We start from the raw sequence: 17704 nt of genomic DNA on the forward strand, positions 1-17704 counted from the left end.
TAAGACATCTTAAAATTAAAAAATACGTATCACAAGGCTGGGGGTATCAGTTAGTAATGTGTTTGCCACATAAGTGTGAAGATCTGGATTCAATCCTTCAGAACCATATTAAAAGCTGGGCACAAGCGCTATCCTCCTGCAATCCCAGGAAGATCCCTGGTGCTTGCTGGATAGCAAGTCTTATTCTAATCGCTGACCTTGTCTCAAATACAAGGTAGACAGTGATGGAGGAAGATACCCAGTGTTCACCTCGGGCTTCCACACAAATGCGCACATAGATGGACATGCACACTTGCCCCATACACTAAAGTTTTTCTTTTGAGAAAGGAAAAATAACGTTCTGACAACCATTATCACACACACATACACACACTTAGGTATCTTCTACTTTCACTAAATAAATAAAAACAACTAATCAACGGCCAATGCATTAGCTATGCTTTCCTAAAAAGGAAGAAAACTTTCTGTAGTACTCTGCTTTAGGATGCAGGAATTACAGGATCAAGTCTTATAGAAGAAACCATGCAGGAAAGAACAGGGTGGCAAACACAGGACATTTATTTGAGAATACTTGCTGTTACTTCCCTGTTGAGTAAGGGTAGAAGTCCATCTGGAAATCACTGGTTTCTCAGTGTGAATGTCAGTGACTGAGTATGATAAAGCCATGGATAGCCATGATGGATGCCATGTGACAGAGCTCATGTGGAGGGTTTTTTCTTTTATGAAGGGGAGAGAAGACCAGCCTGTGGGAACAGGGAGAGAGAGAGAGAGAGAGAGAGAGAGAGAGAGAGAGAGGGAGGGAGGCAGAGAAGCAGAACAGAAAGAAAGATGGAAGGTGGGGGCAGGGCCCATTTAAATGGGAACCGAATAAATGCTCACAGCAGGTGCTCTTAGTGGCTGCAGCTGAAGATTCATCCCAGAACCCCAAGGTCAGACCAGTACAGGTGCCTGAATACTAACAGCCCTACCTTATTATTTATTATAAAAAGATGAAGAGTTAAGAAAGGTGAGGCAGGGATGAGGACACTGTGTTCTCAAGACTACTTCTTGCTGACCTGGTGGTGGGGGAGGCGTCCTTCATCTTCGGGGGACCTGGGAAAGCGGGGGTGCTGGACCGTCCTAGAGCAGCTGGCTGTTTCATTCACTGCCCAGGCTCTGGGGAACTGTCAGGGGCCTCCTGGACCTGGCAATTGCTGTTCAAAGTAGATCCAAATCAACTCCTGAGGACTTAGAGCACCTGAGCATTTCCCATCACTACAACCCTGCTCTACTGCTGATAGTACGGCAACCAAAACTGATTAGGTATGGTCAGTGCGGCTCCCAAAGCATCTCACTGGAAGCAAGGATGTATTAGCAATGACACAGTTCCCATGAATGAGGCAGAGAAGACCCAAGGGTCCGCAATTACTATCTCAGACCACATGGGCTGCTTTATCAAACTGATGGAGCAGGGGCCAAGGACTCTGAGGCTGAGACACAGTCAACCTTCTACCAGGACTTCAAGAAATGCCAAAGGCGAGGAGAAGACAAAATTTGGAAGAGGCTTCACCAAAAAGGCACCACATGTCTAATAAGCATATTATTTATTGTAGGAATGCAGATTAAAACCACAAAAAAGATAATACAACCACTACCCAGTTTAAAAGTAACAGAGGAGAAAAAACAAAACCACCACCACCATCACAACAAACCCAACCCCCATAAAACCTATCACTTTGCAAGCAAGACATTCAATCATTATAGTTATGTTAGAAATCAATTTGAAAGTTTCTTACATAAACAAAAAAGGCCAATAAACAGCAATTTTTCCAAAATATTTCCTTTTTTTAAATCCCTCAGTACAAACACCCATACGGGCAGATAAACAGAATGAATGAAGCTTTTTTTTTTTTTTTTTAAGTATTAATCGGTCATGAAGTGCACCACCACAGGGCCAGCCTAACGTGTGCATTGAACTCAAGAATATGGCACTAAGGAAGCCTGAAGAGATTTCAAATTTTGTCATTCCACTTTGAGAACGGGTAGAAAACTCAAGAGTAGTGATTCAAAGCAGGCCATGGCTTGTTTAGGGACAAAGTAGGAATGGAGATTGACTGCAAATGGACAAATGATTTGTTTTAAAATCAGGTTATGCCAGGTGGCAATGGTGGTGCACGCCTTTAATCCCAACACCTGGGAGGCAGAGGCAGGTGGATCTCTGTGAGTTTGAGGCCAGCCTGGTCTACAGAGCTAGTTCCAGGACTGGCTCCATAGCTACTGGGAAACCCTGTCTCAAAAAAAACAACACAAAAAGAAAGAAAAAGAAAAGAAAAAGGCAGTAACAGGTTGTGCCAGGGCTTGGTGACATGGCTCAGGAAATAAACAAGCTTCCCTGAGTCCAATCTCCAGACTCCACAGGCACATGAGAGTCAACCCCCACAAGTTGCCCTTTGACCTCTGGGTCTGTGTGTGCAAATACCACACAAATAAACATAATGAAAAGTTAAAAAAATTCAAAGGGAGCCCAATTTCTTCTCAAATGTTCTACCTTTGAAGTATATAATGCAGAGAAATAAAATTACAGCTCTTGGATCCTGTTTTTGAAATATCATCTTGGACTTACAAATGTATCTTATGTGTATTTCCAGGGTTAAGATAGATACTTTTAGAAAGTATGGACTGACTATATTAAGTAGACAAACCGCTGCCTGGTATCCAATACACAGTTTATCATAGGGCCACCATAGCTCAACCAGGGAAGCAGACACAGAACAGCCCCCTGGCCTCTACTCCCACAAAACCTTTCTTGTTCTTTGGACCTCCACTCACTTTCCCACTGCAGCAAATTTGAAGCAAATGGCAGAAAAATCTTTTCATCTCCAAGTTCAGTTTGTCCCAAAGTACGAGATGTAACTGGATAAACACATTTGTTTTGTTTTGTTTTGTTTTTTCAAGACAGGGTTTTTCTTTGTAGCCTTGGCTGTCCTGAAACTCACTCTGTAGATAAGGCTGGTCACAGATTCACAGTGACTCTTATGTGCTGGGATTAAAGGCATGGACCACCACTGCCCAGCTTTAAAATACAAATTTTAAAAATTAAGTACACGAATTTCATTGTCTCACGACATGACATTTCTAGTATCTCAGCAGAGACCCCTCAAAGGTCTGTTTCTTTTTTTGGGGGGGGGGGTGTCTATTTCCATCTGCTGTTCCCATATGCTCCTGTTCTTGTAAATCATACATTCTGATGCCTCAGACTTGGAATCAGCTAGGGCAAGCCTAGACTACATCAGTCAAGTTATAACACAAACTGCTGCTGGAAGCTGAGTTTTGAGGTAGTCTACTCAAGGAATCATGGCTGGCATGTGCTATGTATTAACTTGCAAATTCACATACATGAGTCCAACGGCAATTATCATAGCCCCTCTATGTCCTGTGCGTGTTTGCTAAGAGCTGGCGGTCTGTTCCTCAATGCACTTGGGGTGTGTGGCTGGAAGGCACATACACTGAACTCACTGCAGGACTGCCATTAACCACGGTACGGACAAGGACTGCAGAGACCATACAGTCGCTAGCTGGTCAAGAATTCTCACACAAGTGGGGCTTCTACATGAAATTAAACCAGCACTTTTGTATGCCAGCGAGCACCCAGTACTTTCTAAGAGCAAAGCTCCCATCATCCCCTATCTAGTAGATCCAGAGGTTCAGGATTCTGTCAAGGGGAGTGTTTTTATCAGTGTTCCCTGACAGAGAAATACTCATATCTTCCTCTCTTTGGCTTTCATGTTCAGACTCTAGTTTATTTACTACTTTCTTACTTTTTGAAAAGAAATTCCATTTGAGAGGTTTTGGGGACTGCTCTCTCGCTCACCTCCCTGCATGGATGCCTCTTACTTTATATCCCACATGGAGAGAATGGAGACACTGGCATTTTCAAGTCCTGGCCTATTCAGAGATACAGAGACAAGAAAGCATGACACAGAAGCTGCAGGGAATTCGAATCAGCAATTTTTGAATGCACAGTCATCAGCTGAAGGGCTTTGGAGTGGCTGCAAAGACACATTACCAGCCTCTGGCCAAATCACGAGGGTAACGGGCACCATAAAGGAGGCTGGAGTCTGTGTGTCGAAGGACAGGGCTGGCCTCTTCAATGGTGAAAAACATGTAATTCTTGGGTGCAGGTAATAGTACTAGAAGGAATAGGAATCCCATGATGACAAATTGCTTATGAATGGAAAGAGGCTCAGGAAGTAATCCCTAGTACACACTCTGCAGCTCTAATGTTTCTTTGGGATGTTACCTTTTCCCTGCCCTTTAGTTTTCAGTGAAAAGAATCCAAGCATTTGCCACAAAGACTTTCAGTCACTACCTCATCCTTGCATATGAGTGTGTGTGGGGGGGGTAGGGTTGAGGACATGTTCTAGTCTAGAGTTTACTTGAGTTCATCTGGTCTTAAGAAGTATAATCAGGACAAAACAGCAGGTAACACGGCAGCACCTTGACTGTCCCAGTTACCAGACCTGCACAATCAAACTATTTACAAGAATAGCTCATTGGTAATAGTTTACTGACCCCTCCCTACCTGAGGTACTTCACAGGTAGGGGCAGGACCCAGTAGTAAAATAGATTCTGAAATTAATAAAAGGTCACTCTGTATTGACCTTTGGAAACTGCCCTCATCTCTCTGAGCTTTCACTTCTGTCTCTGAGCTAAGACTGGATGTGAGCGCCTGCATGTGTACAGGTGAAAACACATATCATGATGTGAGAGGTCATGCATGTGGCTGTCCAGGACAGATGTTCAAGACTCCAGGTCTTGCCGGGCGATGGTGGCCCACGCCTTTAATCCCAGTACTCAGGAGGCAGAGGTAGGCGGATCTCTGCGAGTTCGAGACCAGCCTGGTCTACAAGAGCTAGTTCCAGGACAGGCTCCAAAGCCACAGAGAAACCCTGTCTCGAAAAACCAAAAAAAAAAAAAAAAAAAAGACTCCAGGTCTTGCAGAAACTGTATGCAAAATATTTTAAAGCATATTTGCATTTTTCATAAGGCTCTAATGTTTTTATCAGATTAAAAAATTATAAATGATAGGCAGTAGATTAACTAGTAGATCTTTTATAGCAGTAAACCAAGGGATGAAGATCACACAATCCATGCACGCACGCACACACAAGTGTACACACACATACACACACACTTTTCTATTAGATTAACTACAGACTTTTTGAAATTATCTGTTTCTGTCTGTTTATTTTATGGAGGCAGGAATACTAGACAAAAACATAAAAGTAAAAAAGTTAAACATACACAGGACTTAAACACATGATAAGCATTAGAAATATATTCAAATAACTGCAAACCCATAAGAAAAATTATTAAAATATGTTACCTTACTTTTTGGCCAATAGATTAAATAAAATGTTCTAACACGCTATTTAATTTATTAAAAAAGATTAAGACCAACTTTAAGGAGCTTCAATATTTACTTTTATTATTTATAAAAAAATTAAGGTATCAGAGTGCAAATCATGTAGTGGGCCTGTGGTTTTGCACATTTATTCATGTGTTTTACATGATTTCAAGGTTATGAACATACCGTGTGTATCTTTACAATAACTGATAGATTCAGCTGTCTGACACCAACACATGAAATTTTAATGCATTCTGATGCTGTGTACTTGAGGATGCTGGAAAAATAACTTGTCTGTTATGACTCCGTGGTGAAGATTTCTGTAACAGGTGTCCTCCCTCAGTTGCCATGGTAATGCGACCCTGCCTCCCACTAATTTCCTCATTAGGAAAAAGTCTGGAAATGACGTTTCTCTTAATTTTGAGTCTAATAAATAATTTAGCTACTCCTATTACAGCTTTTTAAGGCCTTTATATAATTAGAAAAAGAAAAAATTAAACATGTTTTAACCTTTTGATTTATAAATCAAAAAAATAGGATTCAACAGTTTTACAGTTAAAATTCACAGATGAACACTTCTCATGCATGTAAGCAGCGGCACCAACTAGGATATGCCCTGCCCTCACCAACTGGGGGAGGCAGCAGGAAAACAACATGATGGCAGAGCTCTAGATTTACATGTAGTAAGTCACACGCCAGGGAGTTCTCTGATAAATACACATAGTTTTAATGATCATTATTGGATAGTGGATGAAAACATGCATTAGTTAGACTAAAAATGCCACACACATTTGTTCACTATAAAATTTTTTTTTTGGAAATTTAAAGTCTTGGTTCTTATTTAGAATACACAATAATCAGGAGGATACATGATGGGAAGCCAGTTTTCAGTGAAAGATGCACAATGGGTCCATCCAAGTAACTTCATTAGCTATAATAAAACAGAGCATTAGTACATGAGATGGCAGTGCAACGTCCAAAATTCCGAATAATTTAGTAATAATACAGTAACAACACACAGCCAGAACCTTCCTTCTATCAGTCTATGCACCCACAGACTGGTGTCCTTCTTAACAACCAATCCTATGCAGTACAATCACATAGAAACAACGGAGTTCTCTTAACCTAGTCAAGATCCAAAGGACTGAAACTGTCTTACTATTTGGACTGAGTGATGACAGAAAACAAGATGACATTAAAATAATTTTTCTTCATATCTCAAACTAACTTGTGGAGAAAATTCCAACTAGTTTTCCTTTGCATATGTGATATATGGTAAACTAACAAAGATGAAAATCATCTCAGACAAAAATTCAAACATAAACTTCACAAATTGAACCATCTTACAAACAGCCAAGTCAACGCACATTGAAAAGGAACGCTTCCTTCCAAAAGGAAAACATTGTCTTCTAACTAATGAGAGTAATTAATTCATTTTTGACCTTGTTGAAAAGATTCAAAGCTAATACGTCTCTGAACAGCAGTGAAAATGGTTTAGAAATTTGGGTGACTAAAAGTGGTCTATTATGCATTTATTATACATTTCATATTGCATTAGTAATGGTAACAACTGGCCACAATAAAATGCATAATGTTATAATGAGCACAGGTGTTTTTCCCCAGTGCTCTTGTCACTATGCAATATGGAAATGCTACACAGTATAATTCAGACATCACTTACTTGAATACAATTTTTCCAGTTTTCTTTTGTAGGTTTTTCTTCTACAAGTTTAGTTGCAAACTTAAGGCCTCTCCCATACATCTTATTCACTAATGCATGCTTGTATGCAAATGTTAAAACCTATGATATAAAACAAAGTAAAAATGGTCAATGGAGTATTTCTATTTCAAGGCATATAGCTTTAACAATGAAATAAGGCTTTCACAGAAGAACAGCCGTGTGTGTGTAGGAATACATGCGCAGAGTCAGAGGCCAACACGCTACCTTTCTCAATTTCTCTGCATATTAATGCTGATTTGGCTAGATTGCTAGGCCCACAGATCATCCTACTTCGGCCACCCCTGCTCTGGATTAAGGGAACATGTCAAGGTGCTTGGTTTTTTTCACATTGGTGCCAGAAATTGAACTCAGGTTCTCACACTTGTGTGGCAGGCAATTTACTGACTGAGCCATCTTCCCAGTCCCCGGAAGCCTATTGCTTTTAAGCTGAATAGGGCGCCATCAGGGAAATTAAAAAAGAAGAAGCGCCTTTTAAGGGCAAATAACTACATAACAGAGTAGAGGAAGTAAATGATGAGAAGTCATATGCTACTAAAAATCTACTTTTACTAAATCATTTCTTTGTGCAAAATAAATCACAGTTAACATAACTACAGAAAACAAAGTAGAAATAAAAATGGTCACTACAAATCACTAAAATTGTAAAGGAGAAGTTTTATATAAGCATGCTCCTTCTGAAACTGGAAACTGGTCTCTCAGGCTGTTTCCTTCTACATTTTGCTTGAACTGTGGAGTGTGGTAACCATTCTCAAAGAAAGAAATCCTGCGGGCGGTGGTGGCGCACGCCTTTAGTCCCAGCATTTGGGAGGCAGAGGCAGGTGGACCTCTGTGAGTTTGTGAGTTCGAAGTCAGCTTGGTCTACACGAGTTCGGGGACAGGCTCCAAAGCTACAGAGAAACCCTGTCTCAAATAAATAAATAAATAAATAAATAAATAAATGAATAGAAAAATAGAAAAGAAAAAGAAAAGAAAAGAAATCCTGTTAGAGTGATTTGTTCTTTAGGACCAAGCCAAGTATTAAAAAATGTTCAGTTAGCCAGCCGGTGGTGGCACACACCTTTAATCCTAGAACTTGAAAAGCAAAGTCAGGTGAATCTCTCTGAGTTCGAGGCCAGCCTGGTCTAGAGAATTAGTTCTAGGCCAGCTGGGGCTGTTACACAATGAAACCCTGTCTCGGGAAACAAACAAACAAACAAACAAACAAAACCAAAATACAGAACAAGTTCAGTTAACATCACAAACAGGCCAGTATTGTCAGTGTCACCATGAAGACAGAAGTATGCCCAACAATATTTCTCAAAGACAGAGACTAGATCCTTGTTATCTTCATGTTTCCAGCAGGAAGCAGTGTTTCCCACACAGCAGACCTTCAATAGCAGTTACAGCAATACCGCTGACAACTTCCCATGAACTTAACACTTATTCACAACATCCAAAGGTAGACAGCCACTGGTAAGAAACAGGCACCAGCGTTCAGTAACTGACAAAAATGGCAGAGGCAAGAGTCAAACTCAATTTCATGTCCTAATCCTTATACCTTGCAAAATTCTTCTAGCTTTAGTTTCTTGAAAACTACTGAGACCTTCTGTTCTATGGGGGAACTGGAATCACACAGAAAGAACTTTCCCTAGCTTTCTGTTTGTTTTTTTTTTAAATTAATAATTACCATGGCTAAATCCTGAGAACCAGTGATTAATAATTACAACAATGGCTTTGTCTGGATCAGGAGAACTCATCTACTTTTCCTTCTCAAGGAAGATTAATAAAAACATATGGTTAAATAATCTCTACTAGAGACAAAAGAGATTTAACATTTTTTTGGAACCCCAAATCAACTTTGCTTTTTCACACATTTTTAAAACTGGTCTCTAAAAGCTGAGCTATGTAGAAGTTGGAGCTTTGAGGAAAATGAATAGTGACATCTAAACTAGGGAGCACATTTCACCTTGAAAATTAGCATAATAAGAGGCAGGGAGAAAGAAGAAGAATTTCTACAAGATAACGGTTTTGGCTTCATATATAACTGTCTTAAAAGGCTACTACAATTGCCCTCAAAACGTTTTCAAAATAATTGTTAAACACTTTAAAACATGTAGGACAAATGCAAGGTACTTGGGCTAAATGAATCTTCTGTGGAGTAGAGCCTTTATCTTCTTTCTTTTTGGTAGGCAAAGCACAAGCAGGCCTGAGAGACAATCACTGAGAGCTGTACCAACACCAACAGCAGAAGGGTAAGTTACCTTAGTGTCAAAAAGATCTGTCCACTTTGTAGTTTCCCAAAAGGTTTCTGACAGAGAGTCCAAGGTACTTTCTCCCTCCTCTTCCTTTGCTTCTGCATCTCCGGCAGCCGCCCCATCATGTGGCTGTGCGTGAAGCAGGTGGTCTGCCAGAGCACACCCTTTCCTGCACAGGGCATCTACCAGTGTGGACTTCTGCTTGTCCATATCACTAGAGAGGAAATCATTTGTTTCATATGTCAGTTAAAGGGTTTCCAAGAGATGGTCTTATTTGAAGTACATGCATTCTTTTTCTCTAAGACTTAGCATGCATAAATGTAGCACATTCATGTACATACGTCTGTGTTATCCATCAAATGAGAGTCTTATTAGTAAGCATCACAAGCTACTGCAGTACACACAGATGAAATCAGTTAGGGCAACTATACTTGGTGGAAGCAGGATGCCATAGCAACAGAGTTGAAAGACTACTCACTAGTTGTTCTATCAGCTACACAGCTTTTAAACCTTTGCATTAAGAAATATAGTAATTATACATGCTTTGCTATGTAATGTATAGAAAGACAAGGTTTTTGTAGTCATGAACATATTATGTATAAATTAAGCAAACAAATATCAAGTTTACTCTGAATGCACCAATAGCTGCTTTATCACTTTAGCATATGAATTCATTTATAGTCAGAACAATTTTATGGGGTCAGTACAACGGCTCAGTTAGTAACAGTATTTGCTACCAAATCTGATGACCTGAATCCATTACAGGAACCAGCATGGCAGAGGAGAGAACTATTTCCTTTAAGTTCTCCTCTCACCTCCACAGGTACATCATGACGTGTGCACCCATTCACAATACAAAATGAACCCCAACCCAATTCTATGAATAAGATCCTCCTGTTTTGCATAGGTGGAAACTGGAGCTCAAAGAGAGTCAGGTCTGGATCAGGACCTTCAGTTAGTAGCAGCAGATGGAGGTCTTGATCAGGACCTTCGGTTAGTAGTAGCAGATGCGAGGATTCTTTTCTGAGAGGCGGGGGAGGGGGAAGAGAGGGTTTATTTGGCATAGGTTTCCACACTACAGTTCATCACTGAGAGAAGGCAGAAGGGCAGGAACCCAGAGGCAGGAACTGATGGAAATAGCTGGGCCAAGGAATGCTGCTATGACAGACCTGAGCAGGTTTTATTTGTCTGAAACAATCTTTTCTCATTTTACATACCAATCCCAGTTCCCACTCCCTCCTCTCCTAGTGCTCCTCCCACCTTCTCCCTACCCCACTCCCATCCACCTCTTAGGGAGGGTAAGGCTTCCCACGGGGAGTCAACAAAGTCTGGCACACTTTGAGGCAGGACCAAGGCCTTCCCACCTATAACTGTTATAGAATTCTAAGCTTAGCAGTCTGGCACTGCAATCTGGGCTCAGCCTCTAGATTAAACTGCCTTGTTCTGGGAAGGCATCCTTGTTTTTTCCTACCTGTTCTGCAGGTGCCTAGGTCCATGCTGGCACAGACTAGACAGTCATCCATTACTGTTCAGCACTTAACCTCCACTCCAGGGAAGGTTACTGACCTTAATTGTGGCATTACGTCCAATTCATGTCAGGGATGTATAAAACAATTAAACGTGCTGAGACAATGGCCACAAGGCAACCTGACTATGGGATCATCTGTTTCAGAAGACTAACTCTGAAGGACACATAGTAAAATATGCAATGTGTAAATCTCCTGGGAATGACAAGAATCAGGACATAATTACCAGTTTAGTAACTTGAGCCTCTGGGGCTTACTAGTTCTGCACACTGAAAGTGAGTTACTAAGTTGAGCACCTCCCTGGAAGAATAAAGGGAGCATAAAATGAAGGAGCGAACATACTGCTCAGGACGAGGATGCTCTCAGGCTTCCAAGACCATTTGATTCTGTGAGGTCATCTAAGAAGGTATGTTCAACGTCATCTGGACTGAAAATGAAGCTAAGTCCATAACACACCTTAGTTTATTACCAAGAACAATGGTTTCCTTTTTGATTTCTGAACTGACTAACAACCGCAGGTCACACAATCCTATGTAGAGTTGTCCTATGGTATCAGCAGACTGGAGAGTTACAAGCACAGGAAGGGCGTGCTTGACGTGGAGCAGAGTGCTTATTCTCAGCGTTCCCATCTACCCCTTTACCATTTTCAACCGTCAGCCTGAACCAAGAAGTGGCAGCAGTACCATATTCTCCTCCTACCCAAGTTCAGGTCACCTCTTTATTTTATAGTTCTTGTAAACAGCTTTAGTCACCAAGTTCAGTAGTTGGCCTATATCTTGACAGATAAATAAATGCAGAACTTGATGGGCCATAGGACACCTCACAAATATTATTCATTTAATGACACAATATTTGGCAAGACTCATTCATTTGGTATCCCACATACCTTCCTCCCTCGGTATATTATGCTAAAACACAAATACATTTCTTCCAGGTTCCAGTTTTAAACATTTTAAGAAGTTTCTCAGCATAAACTCCACATTTTAGGGTTTGGGGTCCTTTTCAGTTTAATTCTAATCTCTGTAATCTTCTGACTCCAGAAAGAGCTTCACTACTCTGTCTGGACTCCAGGCTGGCCTGAATTCCACCAGTCATCAAGAGCATCCAAATTTTAAAGTACCAACCTTCATTCTCTATTTGGAGGTGCCTGGATTCTGCTCTAGCTACTCCAGGCTGAGAATAGCAGACTTTTGAGTCCCCCTTTGAGACATCTACTTCCCTGCTCACTTACTACACTGTTCTTCTATCACTTTTCAGATGTCTGGTACCATTCTTTTCTGCTTTAGGGACGCTCTAAGAGCCTGGTACAACCATTAGCCCTAGCTTGTGAAGGAGACAGTGCTCTGGAACAGAATGGTACAACCATTAGCCCTAGCCTGTGAAGGAGACAGTGCTCTGGAACAGACTGAATCATGAGGGCATGACCCATGTCAAACCCAACTGACTAGTTCCACCTATCCAAGGCTTGCTTGAGGGGGAGGGGAGGTACAGAATTCAGAAGGAAGTTGTTACTGACACAGGTGCTCTATTCTTGCCAAGAATGGATTAAGTTACCAGCATGACTCTTTTCTGAAAGTTTTAGCATCTTCTAATGCAATAATTCAAATGTCACGTACATGGAAATATTGTTTCTCTCTCCTACCTTAGTACTCTTCAGCCTGAACACCTTATTAAGCTATGAAGCGTTGCCCATTCAGAACACTAGCAAGCTTTCTTCCTATAGGCTTTTAAAATATTAAATATATTTTCTATATTTCATCCTATCTGCCAATTTATTTTTCGAGACAGGGTTTCTTTGTGTAATAACCTAGATGGCCTGGAACTCACTCTATAGATCAGGCTGGCTTCGAACCCACACAGATCTGCCTGCCTCTGCCTCTAGAGTTGGGATTAAAGGTGTGTGCCACCATTGCCTAGCTCTATCTGCCAATTTTTGTTTTTGTTGCTACTGTTTTGTTTTTTGAAGAACTATATAGTCTCACAGAGATCCAACTGCCTTTGCCTCCTGAGTACCCAGCTCTATCTTCCAATTTAATTTTTTGCTTTAGAATAGTTTTTATATTGGAAAGTCTTATTAATTTCTTCAAGTCCTTCTTAATAACTTACATATACTTGTTTATAAATATCTTCTAAATCAAAACTGGTTACTCGATCATAGTCATCGTAGCGAATTTTAGGAATGATTTAAATCCTATACTTTAATGCCTAAACAAAAAATTAAAATTCTTATCAGATTACATAGAAAACACCAGTATCATTTTCAAAACCATACAACAGCAATTCTGTCTGTCTGTCTGTCTCTTTTGAGACAGGGTCTCACTGGGTAAACCTGGCTGGCCTTCACTCATATGCCTATGCTCCTGCATGCTGGGAAAAAAAAAGAGTATGAAAAAACTGTCAATCCTAACTGTATGTATGCTACAACAGAAAAAAAAAATCTTCAATAGCAGTCCCTAATTTTTAAACAAGTAACTAAGAAATGAGATGCAAGAAAGATTATTTACTGGTTAGGTACTTTTTTATAGTAGCTGCATCAGGCCTGGGGTCAGTCTTCATTGCAATGTAAACTGCTAGAGCAGTTTGATCGATGTGAGAAATAACAGCATTGGCAGCATCAACGATTTCATTAAGCCTTTTCATTCGCTCCTGGGTAGAAGATAAAGGAGTGTATCAGTCACTGCATCACGGCATTTTCATTTCTACTGTCCCAGCACTATGTCACTTCTTTCTAGGGCTAGAGCTCTATGCTATCGTTTAATCTGATTTTTACAATTCCAGTAGCCCTGGAAAATGGGTTCAGATGTAACAATACCTAACTTACAATCTGTAGTTCAAAACTGAAAATAAAGCAAACATATAAAGTTCACTACAATGTGGGGTTTTTAACAAGGAAAAGTCCCTTCTATCATACCATTGATTTTAGAGATAATAATCTCTATTTTATACCATACCACATGAAAAAACAGGGAAAAAAATCCCCAAACCCTCATTCATAAGCAAATTCTTTCTAAACAATCACTAGAATGAGAAAAATAAGACTAAATGAAACAAAGATCATGATCATAAACTATGACCATCATGGATGGTTTCTGAGAGGCCTCCTTTAGAAACTCTATTCGAATTCACTCTAAACCTTCACTCTTCACCAGGTCACAGCTGGCATGTCCCTACTTCCATGAACAGTAGTAAGAGATGGCCCACAGTCCATGTTAGACAATCTGGAATCATCACAAAATCTTTAGAAGCAAAGTAGTTACTGAGGTATTTAGATTTCCAGCTGTCCAAGACAACTCATCTGTAAGACCAAAATTCAGACCTTCTGCTTTTTCCTGTGCTACCATTTTCCTGAGCAGTCAAACACCGTAGTTTCATGGCTTCTACACATACACACTGCCATCATCACTCCTACTGAACTCAGTAGTGGTCAGCTCTTGTAACTATTTCAACAACATATCCAATTGCAGGAGACTCATTTTCAGTAGGCAGGAAGACAAGACAGAGAGAAATGCACCTTTATTCAAAAATACAAACTTTTGGATACTAATATGCAAAAAACGAATTAAAAAAATGAGTATATCCAACCTTTTCAGCATCCAATTGGTGAAGCCGTGCAACATACAGAGGAAGGTAAGCAGGATATGTTTCTTTCAATTCATTGTAAATGTCACTAGAATCAAGCCTAAGAGAGACAAATTAGTGATTTTTAATTAAAAGCATGTTTCTTTAAAACAAAAAATTTAAATATTGCTTCACAGTCCTAGACATTAAAATACTTTATAATTATTAATAAGGACTAGTTACAGATAATATACCTATCTGAAAATTACTTAGAATTCTACAGAAATGTGAATGTATGTACACGTGTGTGAAAAGCCATCATTCAATCTTAGAGTTATTTCTCAGGCACCCTGTATCATCTGAGACAAGGTCTCTCACTAAATCAAACTTGCTGATTAGGCTAGGTCATTTGGCTAGTAAGCCCCAGGAATAATATCTGTTTCCACCTCCTCAGCGCTAGGATTACAACTTTGTGCCAACCTTAATGTGGGTTCTGAGGACTGAATTTGGGTTTCTCTAGGCTGGTGAAATATGTACTTTATTGAGCTATCTTTCCCATCCACCATATTTTACAAATATCACTGATTAGAAGCTTCTGTTTGTGGTTTCCTTTAGAACCACTTCCAGAGGTTTGGGAGGTTTTTCTTAAACAAAACTGTTCACCAGTTTCACTGGATGGCAGACTCAGGCTCTCATGAGAGAAGCCCATCTTTGCAACTCTGAAGAAACTGTTTGTCTGCTAGTTATAGCATTCTACATCAGTCAGAGGCAGACACGGCTGACTGACGTCTGGGAAGATACCCTCAGTTTAAACACAACAGCATAGATAAATGTGGACTGATGCTGGAATGGTTTAATCCTTGGGAACTCTGTTCACATTATAAAGGCTTTTGTTCCCTCCTAGGCCACATATCCACAGGGATTTATACACGAAGTCTGCTAGGGAGGACTCCTCCAGAAAACCAGCAAAAGAAAGCTACAATGGAAAAAACCCAAACAACTGATTTAACCACACAGAACAAAGTTTTAAGTGTACATTGTGAGCTAAATGCCAAGGGGTAAACTAAGGGAAACGAGCTGATAAGTAAGCTTTCATGTTAAAAAGTTTAACATGAATAATAATGATGTTAAATAAATACCATGGTAATAAAAGCCTAACATTCCCATGAAGAATAGGCAAAGCACATGTTCAGCTGAAAAAACAGCTAACATCTAACACCTCACCCACCAACAACAGCAGCTTTAGCCATCATGTCTAGACATTACATTCGTAGCAGAAACCATTTGAGAAACATATCAAGGTAACTTTAAAGACATCTAAACTAACAATTAGACTATACTATCTCAGAGAAATTTTAAAGTATCTCCATTAGGCTGGGTGCGCTGGTATAAGACTGCTATTCGAGCCTTGGGAGGCAGAGGCAGGATGATGAGGATTCAAGGTCATTTTTGCCCAGCTAGAGAATTGAGACCAGCCTGGGATAAATGAAACACTGTCTTAAAAAAAATTAAAACCAAACAGATTAAGAAAACAAAGCTGCAAATATAAAAGGGTAATCACAAAATTATAGAGAAAATTTTTAAACATATATTCTAAATAAATTATTAAATATATTGATATTTATTAATAAATATATTAATATTTATTCATAGGAAATAAATTATAGTCACTAAAAATAGAACTCTAAACTATGAAATGACACAGGAAGTGCCCAACACTAAAATTAACTGGAAAAGTAAGACACATAATCATTCACACTGCTACATGCTCAAACAGAGAGAGCAGATAAAGGGAATGGTGAATTTTGGAGAGAAAAAAAAGTTACTTTTTCTTTCTTTATGCCCTTCAATAAAATTCTCTTTGAGGCAAATTAAAATAAAAAATTACATATTTCATTGTAAAAATATAACTATAAAGTATAAATGCAGAAAAAAGTTTACAATCCTATAAGCCTATCATCCAGTCAACAGTTCTGAATAAAGTCTATCCTTATACACACTAGCGGAGAAAGTCTCACGATTGGAATCCACTGAAAACAACCTACTTTGTCATCCACTGAATTTTAAGATCTCTCAATGCTTCAGTGAACTCTTCTTTCAGATCTTTCTCCTTCTCTGAATCCTTTTCTTTATCTTTGCTGCCATTCTTCGTTTTTGTTGGTGGAGGTATTAGATAGTAGTGTACAGGGATCACATCCTAGGAGGGTGAAAGAAAGCCTTAGGTTCATTCGCTTCACTTCACACACTAAAACCATTGTCAGTAGCTGAGAAATTGTGATAGGGTTGTGCCTGAGTTGTTCACCGTATTCCAGATCCGAAGGGTCCAAAACCATCAAAAATACCAATCCACATACTGGATCCCCTCCTGCCCCACAAACTTCAAAAGTACTGAGGTTTTTATCCATTCCTTTAAAGTAAAAGAGGTAAGAACTCTATTAGTGTCTTTAGCCTTCTTAGTTGAACTTGATACAATAAGGACAGTATATCCTGCCCTTTCACAATTAAATCTGAACAGAGGAGTAAAGTTAAAAATAAAAGAATTTTTTTCTCCTTGTAAGAGGGCAGAGTAGAGAAGTACCATTCCTGCACTTACAAATACATGCTCTACCAAGAGTTAGTCAGAAAATAAACACACAAGTAAGCAGTTTCTGATAGTGACACACAACACACATGAAAATAAAACAAAGAATAGAGTGACTATCAGGTAAGACAGAAAAACCATGCAAACAAAGCTGTTATGGAAAAGTCAGTGAATCTAAATGACAAACATGAATGAATCTCAATTACCCAACTGAAGAGAGAAAGTCCCTCCACCCCAGGGATTAGCATCTGAAGTGGAAGGTGAACAAGAACACAGATCTGAACCTGCCTATGGGAGCGGTGACGTAAACTGATAAAGTGGGGTGCGTACATGCTGAGTAGAGCTTGGTGGAACATGGCAAAAAATAAAGATCCCATTTTAAATAGATAGAGAGTTTATCAACTATCTTAAGACTTTTTGCTTTTTAATGACTTCAATGTATTAAATTTGGGCTTATATTTTTATTTTTATAATACTTTGTTATAAGTCTTGGGAACAGACCACAGAATGGAAAACTAGAGTTAGAAAAATAAGTCAGAAAACAAGCCTAGGAATTCCTACATTGTATAGAACTAATAGGCTGTGGAAACAAGAGAAAATGGACAGATTCAAGATATTTGAAGGCAGAGCCAACAATGTTTGCCAATAGTGCATAAAGTCAGGACATGAGTAAGATCA

The 17704-nt window shown here is 39.5% G+C and overlaps 1 protein-coding gene across 3 annotated transcripts in view; it reads right to left on the minus strand.

Annotated features, from left to right (window-relative positions):
* Positions 1-6203: 6203 nt before the first annotated feature.
* Positions 6204-17704, minus strand: part of LOC121442186 (tripeptidyl-peptidase 2) — a 62933-nt gene continuing 51432 nt past the window's right edge. For 2 of the 3 annotated variants that reach the window (XM_041643627.1, XM_041643625.1), the window contains 6 exons: positions 16491-16642; positions 14470-14566; positions 13403-13533; positions 9368-9575; positions 7068-7187; positions 6204-6317 (listed from right to left, as the gene is read on the minus strand). In XM_041643627.1, coding sequence (XP_041499561.1) covers positions 6228-6317; positions 7068-7187; positions 9368-9575; positions 13403-13533; positions 14470-14566; positions 16491-16642 — 798 coding nt within the window. In that variant the 3' untranslated portion in view covers positions 6204-6227. Of the gene's footprint in view, positions 6318-7067; positions 7188-9367; positions 9576-13391; positions 13534-14469; positions 14567-16490; positions 16643-17704 lie in introns of those variants that run through there. The other variant, XM_041643628.1, reaches the window with a different exon arrangement.

Source organism: Microtus oregoni, unplaced genomic scaffold, assembly GCF_018167655.1.
Source record: "Microtus oregoni isolate MIOR12 unplaced genomic scaffold, Mior012 000087F_ref0000451, whole genome shotgun sequence".
NCBI classification, from domain to species: domain Eukaryota; kingdom Metazoa; phylum Chordata; class Mammalia; order Rodentia; family Cricetidae; genus Microtus; species Microtus oregoni.